The following is a 22,666-nucleotide window of genomic DNA, read 5'->3' as shown; positions in this document are numbered from 1 at the left end:
TAGGGGCGGGGCCACGCTCTATGGCTCCATTGCGTCATCGAGTCACCGTTTTAGCCCCGCCCACAAAAATTCTGAACACAGAATTGGTGAAAAACTGTTTAACGGTTTAACTCCACAATTCAGTACTACATAGATCAGAGTCTTTGTAATGTGTTTCAGCAATACATTTCTAACATTTGTAATGCGTTTAGAAACAATTCTCAGAATTCTCTTTACACGGACTTTAATGTTAATCTATACATTTTTAACACTTTAAACTGTATACATGTTTACTAGTTAATGTATTATAAACAAACATTAATTAACAACGAACATAGATAACCTAGATTAATAAATGCAAAAAAAAAATGTTTTTATTAAGTTGCTTGCATGCATAGCTATAATTGAGTGGGTTTTTACATAGTCGAGCAACAGTATTCACCTGTCTATATGACATAATGTATATTTTGAACATTTGAAAGATTAAATGGACATCACATCTGTCCAATTTTCCACATCTGGAAAAATTATAATTTTAGTTTAAATTAGTTGCCATTAGTGTTAAAAGTTTAAATGAGTGTTCATGATACTTATGCATTAAATAATGTTATCAAATTGATATCAAATGTGATTTTTTTTTGGAAAGTGTTACCATTGACTTTTTATGTATTGAATGTCTGGTCATAGTCTGTGGCTCTGCGCATGATGTAAGGAACTGTGACCTTACATTATTATTCTTCACAAAATGTAGCTATTCATATAACGGCTGAACAGCCAACGACTGGTACCTTTTTAAAAGTCTGTTCCACTCTTCTGGTGGTTGTCTTGATGGAGGTGCTGCTTCTCCTGACCTCGTCCTCCGGCACTTCCCGAAACAGAAGCTCTGCTGAAGGAATAAAAACCCATACTGTCACCTGACAGTCCCTTTCCCTATTCAAATCAATGATCATTAATGGACAGACTAAGAAAAGGGACTTGTAACCACAAATCAAAACCTTCTGACCTGAAGCAATCTTGCAGGTTATTGTAGAGTAATACAAATTAATTTTAAGGGTAACTGTCAATGTATGATGGAGTTTGTGTTTTTGACTTCATGGCAGGAACTTTGTTGCTATGCTTGTTTAAAGAGGGGAAAATAAACACATTTGGAGAGCAGAACTCCTCGGGTTAATAAAAGTTTCATGGTGAATGTGGATGCTCATTTGTCGAATGAAAATGTTGTGAAATATTTACAGTTTTTTTTTTCTGGAGCTAACCTTTGGACAGTAAGAAGCAAGGCTGAAATTCTAGTGAGTCGCAGACCTGTCTTTCTCTGTAGCCTTATGCACACACCACACACTTGCAAAAAAACAAAACAACAACAACAACTTTTCACCTATTCACATGTCATTTGAGCATGATCACACCAGCAGCAAACTTTAAGGAACCATTTCCTGTTCATACTGTGCTTCTAACATCAGAAAAAAACATGAAAAAATATATATAATTTAATAAAATGTATATTATTATTATTATTAAAAAATGTCAATTTCTACGGTCAAGCTGTGTTCCATCACAACATAAGTCTTCTGCTTCACAGTGGTTCACTATTTTCACTGTCAGTCTAGAAGGACTCCAAATGTCTGCAAAATTATGCAGTGTGCAGAAATACAAAAATAAAAACAATCATTTAATCAGGTTTGAAACACTAAATGTTTTCTTTTTAAACAGTGATTTGACATGACTTTCCTAGTCTGTGATTTACTGGATTTTTAAAAAAGTATTTTACCATTATACCTGATATACTTATATTTTAGAGCCTGGCATAACTACAGAAAAAGAAGATTCATTATTAAAATGTCCATGGTGTTATAATATTTTATTAATTTACATGTATTTTATTTACAGATTCAAAATCACACTTTTACAATGAAGGCCACAATATACTTCAAGCTAAATCGAAGAACTATCTGGGTGTGACATTTTGAACAAAATCAGGCCAAAATGAAGTTCATTTGGAGTTTGTTCTGGAAGTTCAAAACAGCTTTCCAAAGCAAACGTTCTTTGAAAAGTTTGCTCCGGCTGGTAAACACCTTTGAACTACCATTGGTATGTGGTGATGACAAGATAGGGAGTTGTGCTTTGTGGCTCCGCCTTCTTTGAATGGAAATCTTTTTCAGTTAATTTCTTCTGTTCAGTCCGTCAAGTCTGATGTTTTTCATGTTTAATACTGAAAAAGCTGCTTGGTTTAAAGCAATCTGTTCTATAAAGCACTATATAAATAAACATGCCGTGACTTGACTGGAGTGCTAAACTGCAGATCTGGTTTAAACATATCCACATCTCTCTCACCAGATGCTTTCTTAACTGCTGTTTTCTCACCACTGTGATTTTTGTCTCTTTTTTTGTGTTTGTTATTAAGAGAGAAGCGTGCAGCACATATTTACATATTCACCCAAACAGCTCTCTCAGCAGCGTGGGTGGTGTCGGTTCGCAAACACTATACCACTTCAATGATATTTCTAACTTCTTTTTACCATTAAACGAAGAACGGAAAAGGACCTTGCCATGAGTATATCAGATAGGCCTTTAGGCTACCTCATATATTTGGGTTCATCAAGAAAAAAGGGGGCAAATTAAAATGATAAACATCTTGATTTGAAAATAATAATAGGGTACAACGGGGCTAAAGGCCCCCCTTAAAACATTTTACTATTCACTGCGCCTAAAATGTATAATTGCAGAAAAAATATATACGTTGTATTGAAAATTAATGGATCAACAGATTTTGTAAGAAAATAAAGCATTCAAGTTGTTTATTTTGTTTAAAAATCTTATAAATGTATGAGATGGCAAGAGGGGCCTTTTACCCCATACATGGGATAAAAGGCACACGGTATTAATACAAATACTTAAGCTAAAATAATGTTTTTTAAAATAATGTCTAAGTTAATACTTGCTCAAAACAATCACTTTAGCAAAGTTTGTACTATTTTCTGCTTATTTTGAAAAATAAAATACATTTTTGTTCAATAAATATACTGTCATTAAAATATGTTAATATAAAGAATATATTTTAAAATACAGAAACAAAATTATTTTAATAAGTAAAGATCCTGAAAGTATTGAAGGAGTATATGAAGGATCCAATAATAATTGAATATATATTTACAATAGTAACAACAAATTATATCTTATTATATGATATGATTAATATCATGTTTTTAAATACGATGGTTTCATTCTAAACATGGTGATTATCTCTAATATGGACACCCGACATAATGATTTACCATCTGAATCTAACCACGTCATGTCAACAAATAGAAAAGTCAGCGATCTATTAATTATCATGTCAATTACTGTGCGCCTTTAGCCCCAACAGCAGGGGCGCTATGTACCCCAAAGACCATACCTTTGAGCTGTACAGAACTACGTAATTCTGACAGGGCTCTCAGAACAGCCTGATTTGAGAAAGAGGGTTTTAAAATAGGGATTTAAAAAAAAAAAAAACTGGGTGGATTTTTATCATTATAGGATGGATGTGTACACACACACATTTATGTTCCCGATGACCCCTTTAACATTTTGGCTGTATATTAGTACTTCTAAAGCACATATTCTGCATGACCATATTGTACATTCCTTATCCTACTCAATACCTAAACTTAACAACTAACTTACTAACTACTAATAAGCAGCAAATTAGGAGTTTATTGAGGCAGATGTAGTTAATGGTTTGTTAATAACGAAAATTGGACCTTAAAATAAAGTGTGACTGAAAATTACTATACTTGAACATCATTAGGACATGGAGTCCACACTCAGTTTTGAGCATAAGATTTCTGCAGAATTCTAATGCATTATTCACAAAGTTGCACACCCCCCAAACCTTGAATATTTATTTATAAAATATTTTGGATATTAACGCATTACACATCCAGTAGAAGTGTCATGCTCTCAGTTCTCCAGATTAAAAAAAAATAATTACTAGGATGCCATTGGCTCCTAAAAAGAAACATTTAACAGCCAAATTACTTTTTATTATAAATTATACTTGTCATATTGCAGAATCCTTTGATATAGTCATCCATGATCACATTCTATCCCAACCTAAAACATGAAGATCCATAGAGAGATGCATTGAATGTTACATTTTCACTTTGTCATTGGTAGAAGATGAGCTTATATTTGGAAGAGTTGCAGAAAGGCTGTATGGTACTGTACATAGTGTCGTACTAGTCCATAGATAGGAATACATGTTTCATAAATTACTTCAAAGCATTCTTATCTTTAAACTAAAAGTTGCTGCTGTGGGCTCTGCTAATATATATTCCAGTTTGGGTAAAAAATAAAAATATTCATGTCTAAGTATATTTCACAAAAAGTTTTTTTAGAATACTATTTGGTCATTTTTACAACAAAACCCAGGGTTCACGATGGAGTCAGCTATGACCTCAGAAATGGCTATTTAAAATAATCAGTTCATTTGTTTGCAAATCGGACATCACATCTTATGCTGCACTCATACCCAGCAGGCAAAATGCAAGTGGAATATGGAATAGCCATGTTAGAAAATACTGTTGTGGTAATAAAATTGGTAAAATAACTATAATTAAATAACACTTCCTCACAACATAGGCATGGATTTAGGCATGGAATAAAATATAAACATCAGATGAAAAATGTAAAGAGGGGCAGTCGTGGCCTAATGGATAGAGAGTCGGACTTGTAACCCAAAGGTCGTGTGTTCGAGTCTCATTGTAGGTGGGAGGAGTGAATAACAAACACTCTCTCCACCCTCCACTCTCCACCCTCCACCCATGACTGAGGTGAGACCCTTGAGCAAGGCACCAAACCCCCAACTGGCTGCCCACTGCTCCGGGTGTATGTTCACTACTGTGTGTACACTTGGATGGGTTAAATGCAGAGCACAAATTCCGAGTATAGATCACCATACTTGGCCACACACCACTTCCCTTTCCCTAAACTTGCGGTAACTAACTGAAACAAAATAACTTTAAAATACGTTTAATAGGATAGTCCAAGCCATTTTGTTTATCATTAACTACCATTGTACAGGAAAAAAAAAAAAAAAAAAAAAAAAACATTTTCTCAAAATGCCTTTTTTCACCGAAGAAAGTCACAGGTTTGGAACAATATGAGGGTATAAGTAAATGACAACAGAATTTTAATTTTATGTGACGTATGCATTTAAGTTGAAGCACTAAAATTACTAAAACTAAAGCTGACATATTAATAATAATAATAAAAAACGTATTAAAGATATATAGAAATGTATGATTGTATCCAGTGGGCACAATGCAAAATAAAAATACAGAATAGCCATTTTTGAAAACACCGTTGTGGTAATAAAATCGGTCATTAAAGTACCTAACACTTTCCCACAACATTGATTTAGGTAGGAATGTTACCAACTTTCTGTCAACTTTTAGAAATGTCCCTACCAAGATTTGGCCAATTTTCCCCAAAGAAGGGTGTCTATACACTAGAGATCGCTCTGATGGAGCGTTTGACGGATAGGAATGTACAAGCTCCTTTCTAAGGGCGTGCAAAGAGCCATGTGAGTTTGAAATCAATTGGGAATACAGCAAATTGGATTTCCGAAAGCACATCTGGACCCACCTCTCTCAAATTCTCAAGGGTTAATGGTCATGTCATAATTTTATTTCGTGATTTCACTGGAACAGAAAGCGGATGAAAGATGAAAGTGTGTGTCTGTGGCACCTGCGTGTGGGGAAATGCTCCATACTGAATACTGCTGCCCTATGTCACCTATGACCCGATTTTGCCACTGACCAGAGGGAAGGATAATATTTAATGAAACAAATCTTAATGTTGGTAAAAGGAGGACTTACAGTAGAGTGAAATAATCTCAGATATCAGGAACATTAAAGGTTAGCAACAGTGTTGTTACTGTTAACCAAAACTACTAAAAAAAGTTTTTGTTAATGGGAAAAAATGGCTAAAATAAAATTATTATTTTATGAAAAACAAACTCAAAATATTTTAAATGGAATTTAGAAATAATTTTGTGGCAATTATTTAAAATAAGTTTAAAGTGATAGTTCACACAAAAATAAAAATTCTGTCGTTATTTACTCTTCCTCATGTCTCATGCTGTTCCAAACCTTGAATACTTTTATTTCTTCTGCAGAACACAACATAAACTATTTTATGGAACGTTGGTAACCAGAGGGAAGAAAAACAAAACAAAAACATTTACTAAAAATATCTTCTTTTATGATCCACAGAAGAAAGAAAGGCAGGGTTGTAACAATATGAGGGTGAGTACTACACTATTATTAAAGATGAAATAAAATCTAATTAGAAATCCAAAACTAATAAAAATGACTAAAACTTAAATGAAAATTAAAACTAAAAATGTAAAAAAGGCCAATTCAAAATATTAACAAATACATACAGGAAATGAGACTTGAAATTACATTAAGGAATAATGTTATTTTGCCTATACCATCAGACTTATTTCCACAAAAAAGTAGTTGCTGCTTTAATCATAGGTTGAATTTTAAAAATTATAATTTTAAAGGTGTCTCCTGACCAAAGTTCAACCAGAGCACACAGGTGCATACTGGAGTCCAGTGTTGAAATACATTCCATAAAACTCCATAGATTGAAGAATTTGTGCAGAATAAGGGCCTGGGACATAGTATTAATAAACCACATTGGTATTAGATGAGCTGGAAAGGATCAGTTGTATTCTCCCAAAAGAAAGGATTCAGTATGTTTATAACAGTTTACACAATGGAACAGCTTAACACTCATCAGTTACATTACAGTACTTTAAGTAGTGCAAGTGATGCCTTTGAAGTATGTGTTGGATACCTTGCATTTCCTCCTGCTGATGCTCTTGTAGGTCCTGCACTGCAACTCTGTCGAGGGCTGCATTTAGTTCCTCCTCCAGATTAGCTCTAAACATATCCAACAGCATCCAAATTAGATGGCAGAATTACTACAGTGCCAAGTAATGGTATTTAGATGGACTGTGTTATCAATACAACAAGAAAAAACATTTATTTAAATATCAATACCACTTCTCAAATCGTACATACATCGCAGGTGTGTATTGATTTAAAGAATAAGCTATTGATTTGTACGGTCTATTCACTGACCACAAACTAAAGCATAATGGAGTTCAATCAGGAAACTCACAAGCCCCATTACAGCCAAAAGGAATGAACACATATGTTCAGATCATGATCGGATTGATCTTGATCAAAAGACATATTGTGATCAGATGACTGAAACTATTTTTAAAAGGTGATCAGGGTGAATTTAGATGCATTTTCATTATCCGCATTCAGGTGTGAATATAATATTTGATGAGGGTACACTGCAAATCTTGTGTTTCAATTTGATCGGCTGAGTTTTAAAAGCTATAGGCTAAAAGTAATTAAAAAAAACAAGCTTTTGCAATTTTCTCACCCAAGTGTATTAATAAGATCTAAACTATTTCAAACTATTTCATTGGATTACACTTGGAAGAGAGTGTTATGATTTTTTTTGTTAACTTTTCTCTCCTACTGATCCCTATCAACATAGGGTTAGTCAGAAAGCAAAAGAAATGACAGAAATATTTTACAAGTATCCATCAGGGTTTTTACATTTTTGTGAAAACAGCAGCAATGTATTAGTTAATGCAAACTCATGTTACATGCAAGTGTCGATTTGCTTGAGCTCTATCCAGTCATGCTGGGGACGAGATGCTTGAAGCTGTGAATGCAATCCAACCCAAAAAACTATCCAAATACAAGGTGTAAAGAAAACCATGATGTCACTATGCTACTTGACAACTATGCCCGTTGTTTCTGTGCATGAATTTACTCATTCTGTTCATTTTTACTTTAGGCTGTGAATACAATAAGTTTCTGTCAAAGTGTGTTAAGCCACTGCTTTTGAAACTTCCTCTTTTACCTTTAAAAAGCTTCAACTCTGGCACCATCCAAATCTCTCCCCTACTGAGATGGAGATATAAAAAGAAACCCCCGCTAATTAAATAGCTCTTAATTCACCAAGAAATCAAAGTGATAAGTGACAAGAAACATAAAACCCTTGGCTGGGGTGTGAGGATTTCTTTTCACCTAGACTGAGAAGGGATTGGGGTGGGGTGCGGGGGGATCTGAACAGACAAGTAGCGAATCTAAACCCAATTAAGAACCACAAATTAGCTGTATGCGTTCTGGAGACTAATTAAAAGGGGCAAAAAGAGGCACTTTCAAGTTATTATTAGGACCCAAAAGAAGCCTGCTGAGGATTGGGGTAGGCCCCAGCGAGACATCTACACCTGAAACACACACCTAGTTCCCCTCCCATTTGTTCTAGAGCAGCGGTAGAAGAACCTCTGCTGAATTGCAGTGGCTTAGCTCATCACAGTGCTCATCTACTAGCAAAGAACTATGGGTAAAACTCCAGTTGTACCACAACAAGGGACTTATGTTTCTTTTCCCCCAAAGAAAGGATCCACTAACAAATTCAGACAGAAATGAACACCAACTCCACTTTCTAATCACCACTTTTTACCTATTTTTGACATACAACCTGTGCTTCTAAAATCATCTCCTTGTCGTATTGCTGTGCTAGAGTGCAGTATATATAAGCAGCAGCGCAAGGTGGTTTATTAGCATTCCAGCTGCAGAAATCAGCTGTGGGTCTCTCATGACCCCACCAGTCACTCTATCAAAACACAGCTACTACAGCTTCTCTTTTCATGTCAACAGCATAGATTTGTTTTTAGTGTTTTTTGTGAGATAGTGTGAACCTCTGCTCCATCAATCCCATCTGCTTTCCAGTCCCAGCTTGTCTTTGAGCGAGTACATCATTTGAATAACAGATGTTTATTAGTATAGGATGGTTAGCAGGCCCTCTCTAGAGCTTCCATGCTTGTTGGATACATTTTGGTATAAATGAAAGACTAAAGTTGAGACGGAAGGAGAATAAGTAAAAAACCCACTGTGATTGGATGTTCTCTGAATAGAGTACAAGGAAGTAATGATGATACATAGTGAAGGTCCATCAAGTGATTTTTTATTGATATAGTCCCACACACATAGGCTACTGTGAAATATTGTTATATTGATTATATTACAGTGTTTCCGCTACATTCATTCTGCCGTGGCGGCCGCCACACCGAAAATCATCCCCGCCACGGCTGCAGCTTCTCAGTAACATCATAGTGACGCCGCTCGCATCATTCACAGTCGGGTTATTAGCAGAGAACACAGAGCAGGACTTGAATTTCGGCGCGGGTTTGCGGCAATCAATAATAATTCTACTCAATCCCGCAGGTGAGTTCCGCGCTTATAACGCGATGACAGATGACGCAATGTATCATTTGCACGTGCTTTTGAGTCTTGCTCATTTAAAGTGAAAGAGAACTCACTTGCAAGCTCTCTTATAGACCATGTTCTGTGAGCCCACAGATCGCGATAAACTAAAGAGAGTGACAGCTTTTAATAATTATTAAGGGAGTTTGCAAATATATTGATTTAATACAACAGTTCAATAAAGAAGTTAATATTTTGTGACTTACTTTGTATGAATATAACACTACTACCTGATTTTGAGCTATTTCATCAAAGAAAATAGTTCCAAATAAAGTAACAGCTGAGCGCTGCACATCTCTAAAAGCAAACACAGCAGTGTTTCATACATGAATGAACTGCGTGTTTAAATGAATCTAGTGAGTCAGTGATTCATGATTACACATTCATAAATACAGTCACTTGCTTCATTCCTAAATGAATCAGCCGTTCGAACGAATCAATTGAATGAATGATTCAGTTATAAAATCAGTGACTTGCCGCCACCTGCTGGCGGTTTTAATAATTTTTTTAACGTATAATTTCAGTTATTTAAATCATTTAATATTTCTATATTCAACATTTTATATTTAAAACATTAATCTCAATGTGAATTTATGAATTTAATTGCACTCACGCCACCTCTGAGCATTATTAAACTTACCTACAAGCCACTTTTGTGTTCTTTTGTGCAAATTGTGCCACCTCTGTAGTACAAATTATTTTTTATTAATACTAATTTCATATGATTGCTAACTTATTTGTCTTATTCTACTTATTATATTGTTTAAATGAGAAATTTTAAAACGCTTATAAATAGAAATTTTTGAATTTGACACAGATGACATACTTTTATTACAATTAGAAAAATGTCATTACAAAGGAAAAAAGAAAATGTCCCTGTAAATCACTTTAATGAGTCAAATATCACCTCGTATTAGGTAGGCTAATTTTTGATCAGAATGTTTGATTATTGATCAAAAGGTGCACCTAAATTTATTTTTTTTAATTGGGAGGACAAGCACTCCTAAAAAGAAAAGTAAGCATAGAACCCTGTGTAACAGTATATTAGATCCGTGCACGAGGTCTTAAAGAAACAGCAGCCTAAATAAACCTGCTGCTGCCTGTCATTACTGTCTATTTATATAGTGAAGACTATCCAGTGTTATTTTACAGTTGAACAGATTATTACAAATTTAATTTGTATCTTGTTATTGTTTTTGTTTGTACTATTGATTGTCATTAATGTATTTGTTCATATTTTATTATTTAGGCTTCTTGTCTTTTTTAGTTATAATAAATTCCAATCTGAGTGCACGTGATTCTTGGGTGGGATGGGGCGTGGTCCATGTGAAATAGTCCTGCCACCACAGCTGGAAAAAATCCTAGAAGAAACACTGCATTATAATTATTATACATTGCCTACGCTATACGCAACGTATATAAGCACGCGTTAGCATACATGTGACAGTTGACCATGCAGAGCATCAGGGAGAAGTTGGAGCGTGGGGAGTTACTAAAAGTTCCCAATGCTTCGGGAAAAGCTACATTTCGGATCATCCATGCATTTGATGATAATCCTGACTCGCCATCTCCGCATTGGATGCGCCTTTAGAGAGAAATGCATCTTTAGGGATTTTATAATGAAAGAGTTTTTGTTTATTTTAAATTAGTAATTCAAAGCTTTCTATAGATAAATTTATCAAGTCAGTAAGGCAAGTATTCACAAGTAAAATACATATAAAATAAATAAATAAAAAGGCATGTTGTGATGTATCTTTATATTGCATTACTTTCATTTTGAATGAAATAATAATAGTAATGATAAAATAATGTTCAATTCTTAGTACTCCGGTAGAACTGTGCCTGCATTTACCTAAAGCAGTGGTCCTCAACCTTTTTTACTCAAAGACCCCCTCCTCTCCAAATCAATACTGCAAGCCCAAACTTTTCTATTCACTAAAACCTTTGTATTTGTTATTACTTTCCAATTACATGTAATTTCTTTAAAACAAAACAAATTCAAGATTAATTTAAAAATTCCTTTTGCAAACATACTTCTATATTCTATACAACTTAAAAGTTTGTAAAGCTCAATTAAACAGTATTTTTAACACATTAGCACAAGTCAACCTACCATACCAAACAAGGACTGCTTAAAAACTACTATACGGATCCATTCAGAATCACTAAACACACCAAAATACAAATGAAAAATGAAACCATTCTGAACTCAGCGATCTGAAGACAGCTCGACACCACAGTGAATAGATCCTCTGTCAGAACAAGCAGTTTGGGGCATCTGATGCCCATTTGTACATAAAAGCCACTGATCCTCAAAACACTCGCTGTATTCAACAACGTGAATATACTGAGCTGTAGCCTATTCAAGCAAAAATATGATGTTATAGTGATGAGTGAGCCGACAGCGCATACGGTTAATTTGCGCATCAATTATAACGGACACGACACGCACCTAATGCACAATCCTGTATGTCACTGTAATCATCTTTACCTTGATTACAATCGTCAAATCAAAACTTTAGGCTACTAGCATGACACTGGCTTCTTTTATCCAGCCGAGAGCTGTAGTTTGTGTATCATATGCTCAAACAGCGGTTTTGAGCCGCCGTTCCGTTTTACATAGCGCGATGAGAAACGGCTTGAGCTGCTCAGAAACACAGAACATCACAGAAGACGTAGAGAGGTGGTGCTGTTATTTATTTATATATATTTTAACATTATTTAACATATTAGTCATAATATTAGTGAATAGGCTATATCAGGCCCGGTTCTAGGATTGTGTGACTGGGGGGGCATTTCGAAAACTTGGTGGGGCAGCATTATTTTACAGTGGTTGGGGGCTATTTTAAAATAAGATATTTTTATATAGGCTAATAGATATTTACATACAGACCACAAGACTAAATAATAAATTAAATTACACAAAACAAATTGAGTTCAAAAGATTACATGCTTGATTCTTAATTCTTAAAACTGATTCTTAATACTGTGAGCTGTCATGATCAAAAACTGCAAAAATTCACTGATGCTCAAGGCAACATATTAAGATTAGAAGTTAAGAATTATATTAAGAATATATAAGTTTAGAACAGCGGGCAGAACAGGACTGCACAGGACAAACATGGGACTTATAAAAACAAATCATAAAAACAGTCTGGATCATCAGGTAATGAAAATCAAGCGTAAACTTTTAAAATGATTAATTTGTGTAAATGCATATATGGACTATATGTAAACATCTGATATGTGAATAAAATTATTCAAGGCAGTACTAAATAAAAAAATAACAACATGCAATTTAAAATATCTTTTTTCCCTTCTTTTTTAGGCTATTAATATATTGCAGATTCTGCAAGGTTTATGTAAACTTATGACTTAAACATATAAATATATGTGGAGCGTGTGTCGCAAATAAAGTGAAAATGAAATGAAGTGTATATTGCGGCATTAAATTTAGATCTGCATATAGTGCATCATATTTCTTTTTACGTGTTTTTACAGCATTTTGCATTATAACTAATCACACAAGATTCTCTTGATTTTATAAACTCAATGGCCAGTCATGCAAGCATTCAGATGAGTCATGCTGAAATGCTGGTGTTTTGGTCAGTGCGCGCACTCGCTGACTGAATTCTGCACTCTGGCGAATTTTCTCATCAGAAACTACAAAATGCAGATGTACATGCCATGTAAATAAGAGATTCATTCATCATACACAGCAGACAGCACGACTGATATAACTGGACCTTTTTTTTTAAGTGTGCTTACACGTGCTAGACTGAAGTCAATGTTCCTTGATAATGTAAATGTTCTTTGCTCATTGTAATTGTTTGTTGTTTGAATAACGACATGCAGAGTTATAATTATAAACTTAAATGTGTTTTTATTAAACCTCTGATCAGGCTAAATACAAATTCGGACTTATTATTTTATTTTATGTTATTTTATGACATAGGATGGTACTTATCTAAAAAGGGGTTTATGATTTGCATAGTTAAGAAATTACAGGCTATAGTGGTTTGAGCGCGTTTGACTAGAGCGCAATTAAAGAGCTGTTGTGTTTATGTGATTGTCAGTGGCTGTCTTGAGAAGCAAGAAAGCTTTGGAAAGGCTCATAAAAAGGACGAGGACGTGAATGTTTTTTACAAGACGGAATCTAAAACATTTCACATGAAATTCTCTCAGTGTGGGGGAGCTGTAGAACGTGCGCTACGAGGCGTGCAAGAAAAATACAACTGCGCTATATCTCTGGTCATTTTAATATGTAACTAATTTAATGTTTAGATTTTTTTTTTAAGTATCCAGTGGATGATCGAGGGGCACAAGAAGAATCTGGAGAGGCACAAGGAGAATCTGGGGGGCATTGCCCCCCCTTAGATCTGGTAGATCGCGATCGACCTATTGGGCACCCCTGGCTTAAACTAACATTGTGGAGTTGTTTTATAACTATAGATTTAATTTTAGACAAGTCGTGATGATTTCAACGTATAGGCTATGATCAAAGTATTTATGAATAATTAAATTTTAGAAATTTGAAGCACAATATTCTAAGAGTACTACTAGGGATGCACCGATACCACTTTTTCCAGTACTCGCCCGATACCGATACTTTTATTTTTGGTACTTGCCAATACCGAGTACCGATACTGATATTTTCATTGCATTTGTAGATTTTTTAAATATTGGGTACAGAAACCAAAAGAGTATGTATAATGTGTGGCGGGAGGAGCAAACGACAGACACAGTGGGTGTGGCGTCAAGCCTCGGAGAGGTTTTTATTAAACAATAAAAAGGAAAATAAAGTGTCCAAAGGGGCAAAGTGTCCAAATAAACGGGGAATCTGGTGTCCTCGCTGTGCCGCGGGGCTAGTGAAGGAGGGTAGTGTTCATCAGGGAAGGGTCCAGGGAAGGGGCGGAGTCCGGTGGCCGCACGCGCTCCCCTCTCGGGGCCGGGAGCGAGTGGCGGCGGCGTCTCTTGCGCGGCTTCGTCTATCTCCTGGATTCCCGGCGCTTCTGGGGGATTCGGCGGCCCGGCATCCTGGCCCGTCAGCCGCCTAACGGGTGCGGCAGTCCTCCTCGACGCTCCCTTCCTGGACCCACGAGGACACCAGCGTGCATGCACGGGGAAGAGACCGGTCTTTCGAGGAGAGGCGCGCTCGGCGTTTAAACGGCGGCGGTGATGAGGCTCTATTCACATCAGGTGCGCCTCATCACACGCCGCCAGCCCTAGGTGTTCAGCGCCCCTCCTCTCTCACACACCCACTCCCGTCGGGAGCCTGGTGAAGGGCGGCGAATACGGGACGGGGTGGTGATGATTGACAGGGGGGAGGCAGCCGACTCGTCACACCCCCCCCCCCCCCCCCAAGCGACATCCCCGTCCGAGGGTCGCCGCCCACGCGGGAGTGCTACCTTCCTCAACCAGGCTCCAGCAGTCGGAGTGGGCGGGGCAGGGATTCCTCTCCGGGCAACTCTCCCTCTCGCACCGCGCCGGAACCGGGACAGAGGAACCTGGTATTAGTTATCAGCCTCAACCAGCCACAGGGTAAATGACAAATAGAAAGAACGTCACTTACCCCTTTGGTGGCTGGGAGGCTGTCCCCGTCCTTCCTCTGTCCCCGTACGGGCTCGACGGCTTCTTGCGAGCGAGAGGGGATGACGTCATCTGATGTTGCCCAACTGCGCTGTCTAGGCTCCGCCTGCCCGCATTCTCCACCACTGTGGCGGGAGGAGCAAACGACAGACACAGTGGGTGTGGCGTCAAGCCTCGGAGAGGTTTTTATTAAACAATAAAAAGGAAAATAAAGTGTCCAAAGGGGCAAAGTGTCCAAATAAACGGGGAATCTGGTGTCCTCGCTGTGCCGCGGGGCTAGTGAAGGAGGGTAGTGTTCATCAGGGAAGGGGCGGAGTCCGGTGGCCGCACGCGCTCCCCTCTCGGGGCCGGGAGCGAGTGGCGGCGGCGGCGTCTCTTGCGCGGCTTCGTCCATCTCCTGGATTCCCGGCGCTTCTGGGGGATTCGGCGGCCCGGCATCCTGGCCCGTCAGCCGCCTAACGGGTACGGCAGTCCTCCTCGACGCTCCCTTCCTGGACCCACGAGGACACCAGCGTGCATGCACGGGGAAGAGACCGGTCTTTCGAGCAGAGGCGCGCTCGGCGTTTAAACGGCGGCGGTGATGAGGCTCTATTCACATCAGGTGCGCCTCATCACACGCCGCCAGCCCTAGGTGTTCAGCGCCCCTCCTCTCTCACACACCCACTCCCGTCGGGAGCCTGGTGAAGGGCGGCGAATACGGGACGGGGTGGTGATGATTGACAGGGGGGAGGCAGCCGACTCGTCACAAATGTTAATTGGTTAACTTCATTTATCAAATAAATACAGTCAAACCAAAATTTATTCAAACACCTTTAAAATTTCTCACATTATCACGGTTTATTCGCTATAGTTTAGAAAATGGTAATAAAATATGACAAGAACTCAGAATAAAACTGTGTCTGAACAAATTCAGCTTGATAATGTCAGATAACTTTGATAGAAAGGTACATAATGGATTACAATCAACCAAAAATGATTCAGAAAGCTGTTAGTATGACAATATTTACACAACTATCAATACTCTGTCGGGCCACCCTTAGCTTTAATGACAGCCTGTAGTCTCCTGGGCATATTGTAAACCAGGTTCATGCAAACCTGAACTTCAGTTTTTTTCCCAGACTCGGTCTGAATAAATTTTTGTCCCAAATTTGTATCAATTTTACTGGTAGTCCACTGTATGAATAATTTTTGGTTATAATATGTCACAGTTTACTTTATTTTGATTTGACAGTATAATATCTTCGGTTATTTTCACACTTAATTATGCCCATTAAAATGTATTTTACAAGTTTTTGTTACTTTCACTGTTCATATTTTTGCTGTATGGTACATCATATTTAATTTAATAGCATTAGAGCTGCTCCAATGCAGTGGCTCAGTACTGTAATTACGCGTTTTGCTGTAATAATGCAGGGAACCACTGGTTATAAATCTCCTAACTGTGATATTTTCAGAAATAAAAGTTGCTTTTTTTCATCTGAAACGTGCTGCAATTTATATTCCAAAGCCACTCATATAATGCATAATCACTCAAGAAGCAAGCAAAACACGCGCAACGCGCGCACGTATTTGTACTGGTGCAGAATGAGAGGGACGAATACAGAACATAGCCCATAGGCTGTTAATTTCACTTTCGCCAGAATGTCAATCCACTCAGCGTGCTTTGCTTAGCCCATCAGCTTGTGCACATCAGCTATACAGGCCTCAATACTGAATGTTTAACATGAATTTCATTGCATGCATATACTTCGTAGACATCCTTAAACTCTAATAACTCCATTCTGCTGTCTGTTGTTCTGTTGTCTGTATTTCTTTGTCTGAATATGACACTTATCACATGCTGTGTGGTATCGGCGTTTGGTATCGGGGCATTTTAACGAGTACGAGTACAGGAGCTCAGTATCAGGGCCCGATACCGATACCAGTATCGGTGCATCCCTAAGTACTACTATTTAAAGTTGGCATGAAATGAAAATTGCGAAGAGAAAACTTGTAGGGTGGGACTGGATTGGATGGGAATGACTGGATCAGTGTTGTTTGCTAACTGCTGCATTCTTATGCAGATGACAGGTTGCTGAAAGGGAGAAATTATTGGCCAGCTCTTGCACTGGTGAACACATGATCAGTGAAGTTAATGATCAGAATCGGAACAGATTTGGAGAAATTTAGCATTACATCACTTGATCCTCTGCAATGAATGGGTGCCATCAGAATGAAAGTCCAACAGCTGATTTATGCACAATAATCTACAAGATATCCACACAACTCCAGTTTATCAATTAATGTCTTGTGAAGTGAAAAGCTGTGTTTGTAAGAAACAAATTCATCAAGCCATGTTACTTTTAAACCATCACTTCTATGTCCATAATCCATAATATGGATTTGCACCCTGGAGTGAAAACGTCCATCCCCTGTTGTCCTCTCACTTTAAAATCCACACACATATTTGTTAGAACTGTTTACACTCATAAATGGTGCTTAATGTGTGCATATTTATCTCATTTATGATTCAGATGAGACAACGTTTTCACTGAAAGCAATATTATGGATTACTTGTGAATTATTGCGATGTTTTTATCAGTTGTTTGAACTTTCTTTCTGACACACTGCAGAGGATCCACTGGTGAACAAGTGGTTTAACGCTAAATGTATCCAAACCTGTTGAAGAAACAAACTCATCTACAGCTTGTATGGCCTGAAGGGGAGTACATTTACAGGAAATTCACTCAATTTACTCACTCAATAGATAACTCAGATTTTTCCTTTAATACCATTATAATGCAAATATGGCAAAATTGTGATTAAGCTTTAGATCACTGTAAATTAATCACATTTCTAGTGCATATGTAAATTTAGCCAATAATAGATTAATCAGATTAATACCTAAATTTGTGTTGTGACAATATTTGTACCACATGCATTTCACTGTCAATCTGTCACATTGCATGCATGTCATATGAATATGCATATACACCTGTATACCACCACAATGGATTTCAAATGAAACAAACAAGATATGCTTTAACTGCAGACTGCCAGCTTTAATTTGAGGGTATTTACATCCAAATCAGGTGAACGGTGTAGGAATTACAACAGTTTGCATATGTGCCTCCCACTTGTTAAGGGACCAAAAGTAATGGGACAATTGGCTTCTCAGCTGTTCCATGGCCAGGTGTGTGTTATTCCCTCATTATCCCAATTACAATGAGCAGATAAAAGCTCCAGAGTTCATTTCAAGTGTGCTATTTGCATTTGGAATCTGTTGCTGTCAACTGTCAAGATGAGATCCAAAGAGCTGTCACTGTCAGTGAAGCAAGCCATCATTAGGCTGAAAAAACAAAACAAACCCATCAGAGAGATAGCAAAAACATTAGGCGTGGCCAAAACAACTGTCTGGAACATTCTTAAAAAGAAGGAACTCACCGGTGAGCTCAGCAACACCAAAAGACCCGGAAGATCACGGAAAACAACTGTGGTGGATGACCGAAGAATTCTTTCCCTGGTGAAGAAAACACCCTTCACAACAGTTGGCTAGATCAAGAACACTCTCCAGGAGGTAGGTGTATGTGTGTCAAAGTCAACAATCAAGAGAAGACTTCACCAGAGTGAATACAGAGGGTTCACCCCAAGATGTAAACCATTGGTGAGCCTCAAAAACAGGAAGGCCAGATTAGAGTTTGCCAAACGACATCTAAAAAAGCCCTCACAGTTCTGGAACAACATCCTATGGACAGATGAGACCAATATCAACTTGTACCAGAGTGATGGGAAGAGAAGAGTATGGAGAAGGAAAGGAACTGCTCATGATCCTAAGCATACCACCTCATCAGTGAAGCATGGTGGTGGTAGTGTCATGGCGTGGGCATGTATGTCTGCCAGTGGAACTGGTTCTCTTGTATTTATTGATGATGTGACTGCTGACAAAAGCAGCAGGATGAATTCTGAAGTGTTTCAGGCAATATTATCTGCTCATATTCAGCCAAATGCTTCAGAACTCACTGGACGGCGCTTCACAGTGCAGATGGACAATGACTCAAAGCATACTGCAAAAGCAACCAAAGAGTTTTTGAAGGGAAAGAAGTGGACTGTTATGCAATGGCCAAGTCAATCACCTGACCTGAATACGATTGAGCATGCATTTCACTTGCTGAAGACAAAACTGAAGGGGAAATGCCCTAAGAACAAGCAGGAACTGAAGACGGTTGCAGTTGAGGCCTGGCAGAGCATCACCAGGGATGAAACCCAGCGTCTGGTGATGTCTATGCGTTCCAGACTTCAGGCTGTAATTGACTGCAAAGGATTTGCAACCAAGTATTAAAAAGTGAAAGTTTGATTTATGATTATTATTATGTCCCATTACTTTTGGTCCCTTAACAAGTGGGAGGCACATATGCAAACTGTTGTAATTCCTACACCGTTCACCTGATTTGGATGTAAATACCCTCAAATTAAAGCTGACAGTCTGCAGTTAAAGCGCATATTGTTCGTTTCATTTGAAATCCATTGTGGTGGTGTATAGAGCCAAAAATGTTAGAATTGTGTCAATGTCCCAATATTTATGGACCTGACTGTATATATATATATATATATATATATATATATATATGTGGTTTATGAGGACACAAATTTGTATAATGACATGGGTATGACAGAGGTATTACAATATGAAGGTGGTTTATGAGGACACTGCCTATGTCCCCGTAATTCAAAAGGCGTAAAAAACATACTAAATGGTGTTTTTTTTTTAATCTAAAAATGCACAAAGTCTCCTGTGAGGGCTAAGTTTAGGTGTAGGGTTGGTGTAGGGCAATAGCACACACAGTTTGTTCAGTATAAAAAGCATTACGCCTATGGAGAGTCCCCATAAACCACAAAAACCAACATAATCGAGTTAAAGATTCCAAAGCAGAATCACCAAGCAACATTGCATATTTTCCTCCAATTCTTTTCTTAATAATAATTACTATATTATTAATCACAATATAGCTATTTTTATTTTATCTTTGTTATTAAAAACAAGAACAAAGATGCAAATAAACAGTATTTAATCAAGAGCAACGAGTGATTCCGTCTTTTCTTTTAATGTAACATTGAGACAGATCTATATTAAGACCTACTGTAATGCATGGATCAAATATAATGTTACACATCAGATTTTCCCCTAACTATTAACTAAACGTTCATGTCAGTCATAACAGATTATGATGTGAATATCGCTAATATATATTTCGCAATAATGTACTTTATAAGGGAGATCGGGCGCTCACGGAAAGGCGCGTCTTATGCACTTATGCTTTGCAAATGTCAGTCAGCACGATCGTCATAAGCATGGGTTTGAAAATCATATTTCACTGGTTTGGACTCGTGTCATCGAGAATTCGATATTAACAAAGCTGGAATGCTGCGCTTTGCAACAATAGACTTACAACTTGTGGTGAGAAGCAGTAGCCGTCGTCCAGAAGTGCGCAGAAAACGTACAAATAAAGATCATTTTAGATGTTTAATTACTATTTGGAGCATTGGGATTGCTAGAAGAGGGCTTAATGAACTAATTTTTGTGAAAACCTTTGACATTTTGACATTTTGACAAATTGACATTTTTCACTTCTTTTGCCTGGAGCTCAAAATTAGCCCATGCGACTTCCGACTCATTTCGCCAGAACGGGTCACACACACACACACACACACACACACACACACACACACACACACACACACACACACACACACACACACACACACACACACACACATATATTTGATTGTTCCATATTTCAGTTTTTCATCCCATTCAAAGTTTCTATTAAAAACAATTCAAATTGCAGTGCAAAATAACACAACACAACAACTGCTATGTTGAATAATGTCGAATAATTTTGTGAAATATTTGAATGTTTTTAAAACACCATTTACTACAATATACTGAAGCCCATCTTGTTCTTGTAGTTGCATGTGCAAGAAACACTGCTGCACACAAACTATTCATGACTGTCATCAATGGAATTTAGATTTTAAATTACTCTCCTAAATTTGATTTTTTTTATCAAAACAATTATATGCATTCACAACCTGAAGTCCTATTTATAACAATATGAGGAAGGAAATATGATGTCAACACAATACAAATCAATATATTAGTATAATATTGTAATAATATGCTTTGGTTTCAGTACAGCAGCAATATATAAGGTAATGATTTTGTTTCAGAATCAGCACATTATAGCAGTTTTTGTATTATAAAAAATTATAATATTTCATGATATATATCATTTTTTATTTAATATCTCTTTTTAAGTCTTTATACATGAATATGTAGTAGGTTTTATCTTTTAGAAAAGGGGTCCCTTGCAAGGGAGGCTTCCCCCACAATCCAAAGACATGCTGCATAGGTGAAACAGAAACCATAAATTGCCTGTAGGTATGAGAGAGTGTGTGAATATGTGAGTGTGTGTGTGTTAACCTTGCAATGGACTGGCCATCCATCCCAGGTGTTACTAAGAAGCTGGGATAGGCTCCAGCATCCCCATGACCCTACATAGGACAAGCGGTTTGGAAAATAGATGGATGGATGGACCCTCGCAAGAAGATCATTAAATTTGGGGGCCCTTAGCATGAAAAAGTTTGAAAAGCACTGTACTAGAGGTCATTGACATCCCTTGCATTACAGTCAAGCAAATTTTGAATATCATTATATTTATATAAGAAAACTATATATATATATATATATATAAAATAAATAAATAAATAAATACTGCTGCAAACAATTTGCACCTTATGTGAATAGGCTCACATCCATAGTAAAGACCCATTTAAACAACAAAATATTGATAATAATAAAGAAAACTATAATAATAATTATATTACTGTTCACATCAACACCATAACAGTCAGTTTATTCTAAGCATGCGCTAAAGGTTTGTCATCTGCCACTTTAAATGCTCAAGCTCTTTAAAGCACAATTGATTCTAATTGACTAATCAAAGTTTTTATTGTTCATCAGCTGAAAAAAAAACATACTAAAAGTAAATCCAACGATTTTGTTATTATTATATAGTTGTGGTGTGGAGTTCCCTATTTTAATGGAATGAGAACAAATATTAAAACATAAAATATAGTTCATTATCTCTTTTCGTGTGAATGGGCCTTAAATACAGCAGGATGAAGATTCTAAAATTTGCACTCATAGAACTATAAGACTCCCATTTGAATTCAAATCCAGAATAATTGAGCTACAATGTAAGAAAATAGATATTTCAATAAAATCTACTGCTTTTAAGTTCCCTTTTATAAGAGTGAGCTAAAAGAAACAGCAAAACATACAATCATTGAATAGTGAGCTGCATATTTTAGGGCACCATTAATCAAACAAATAATTAATGGAGGGGGCAAAAGTTGTGCTAGTCTTCAAAACAGACATCAAGCATTCTGACTTTATATGTTCTTCCATTTCTGTCTCTCTGTCTGGGACCCAGGGCAAAAAGACACTCATTACTCCTAATACCTTATAGCAATCAAGATGAAAAGCAAAAAACAGCAGCACAAGAAGGGTAAACTTTATTAAACTTCATTAAAGTCAAAGTCGGGGATCATGTCTGTAATGGTCACACTCAGTGGAGGGCGAGCAGCGTAAATCATCTCAAAGGCTTTTTTCCAGCTTAATGGCTGGGTAATTTATACTTTGATGTCGTTTGAGTGTAGCTATCACTGTCTAAGGGCTGTTTATTCTGTTTATGAGGCCTAAATAATTCCTGGCT

The 22,666-nt window shown here is 37.2% G+C and overlaps 1 protein-coding gene across 2 annotated transcripts in view; it reads right to left on the bottom strand.

Moving 5' to 3' along the window:
- LOC306874429 (centlein-like) overlaps nucleotides 1-22,666 on the bottom strand; it is a 105,612-nt gene that overhangs the window by 37,260 nt on the left and 45,686 nt on the right. For both annotated transcript variants that reach the window (XM_079424470.1, XM_079424471.1), the window contains exons 13-14: nucleotides 6,826-6,911; nucleotides 768-865 (exon numbers count right to left, since the gene is read on the bottom strand). In XM_079424470.1, coding sequence (XP_079280596.1) covers nucleotides 768-865; nucleotides 6,826-6,911 — 184 coding nt within the window. The remainder of the gene's footprint in view (nucleotides 1-767; nucleotides 866-6,825; nucleotides 6,912-22,666) is intronic.

Source organism: Barbus barbus, assembly GCF_936440315.1.
Source record: "Barbus barbus genome assembly, chromosome: 8".
NCBI classification, from domain to species: domain Eukaryota; kingdom Metazoa; phylum Chordata; class Actinopteri; order Cypriniformes; family Cyprinidae; genus Barbus; species Barbus barbus.
The sequence above is the reverse complement of the archived record's forward strand: the minus strand, read 5'-3'. Positions and strand labels throughout refer to the sequence as shown.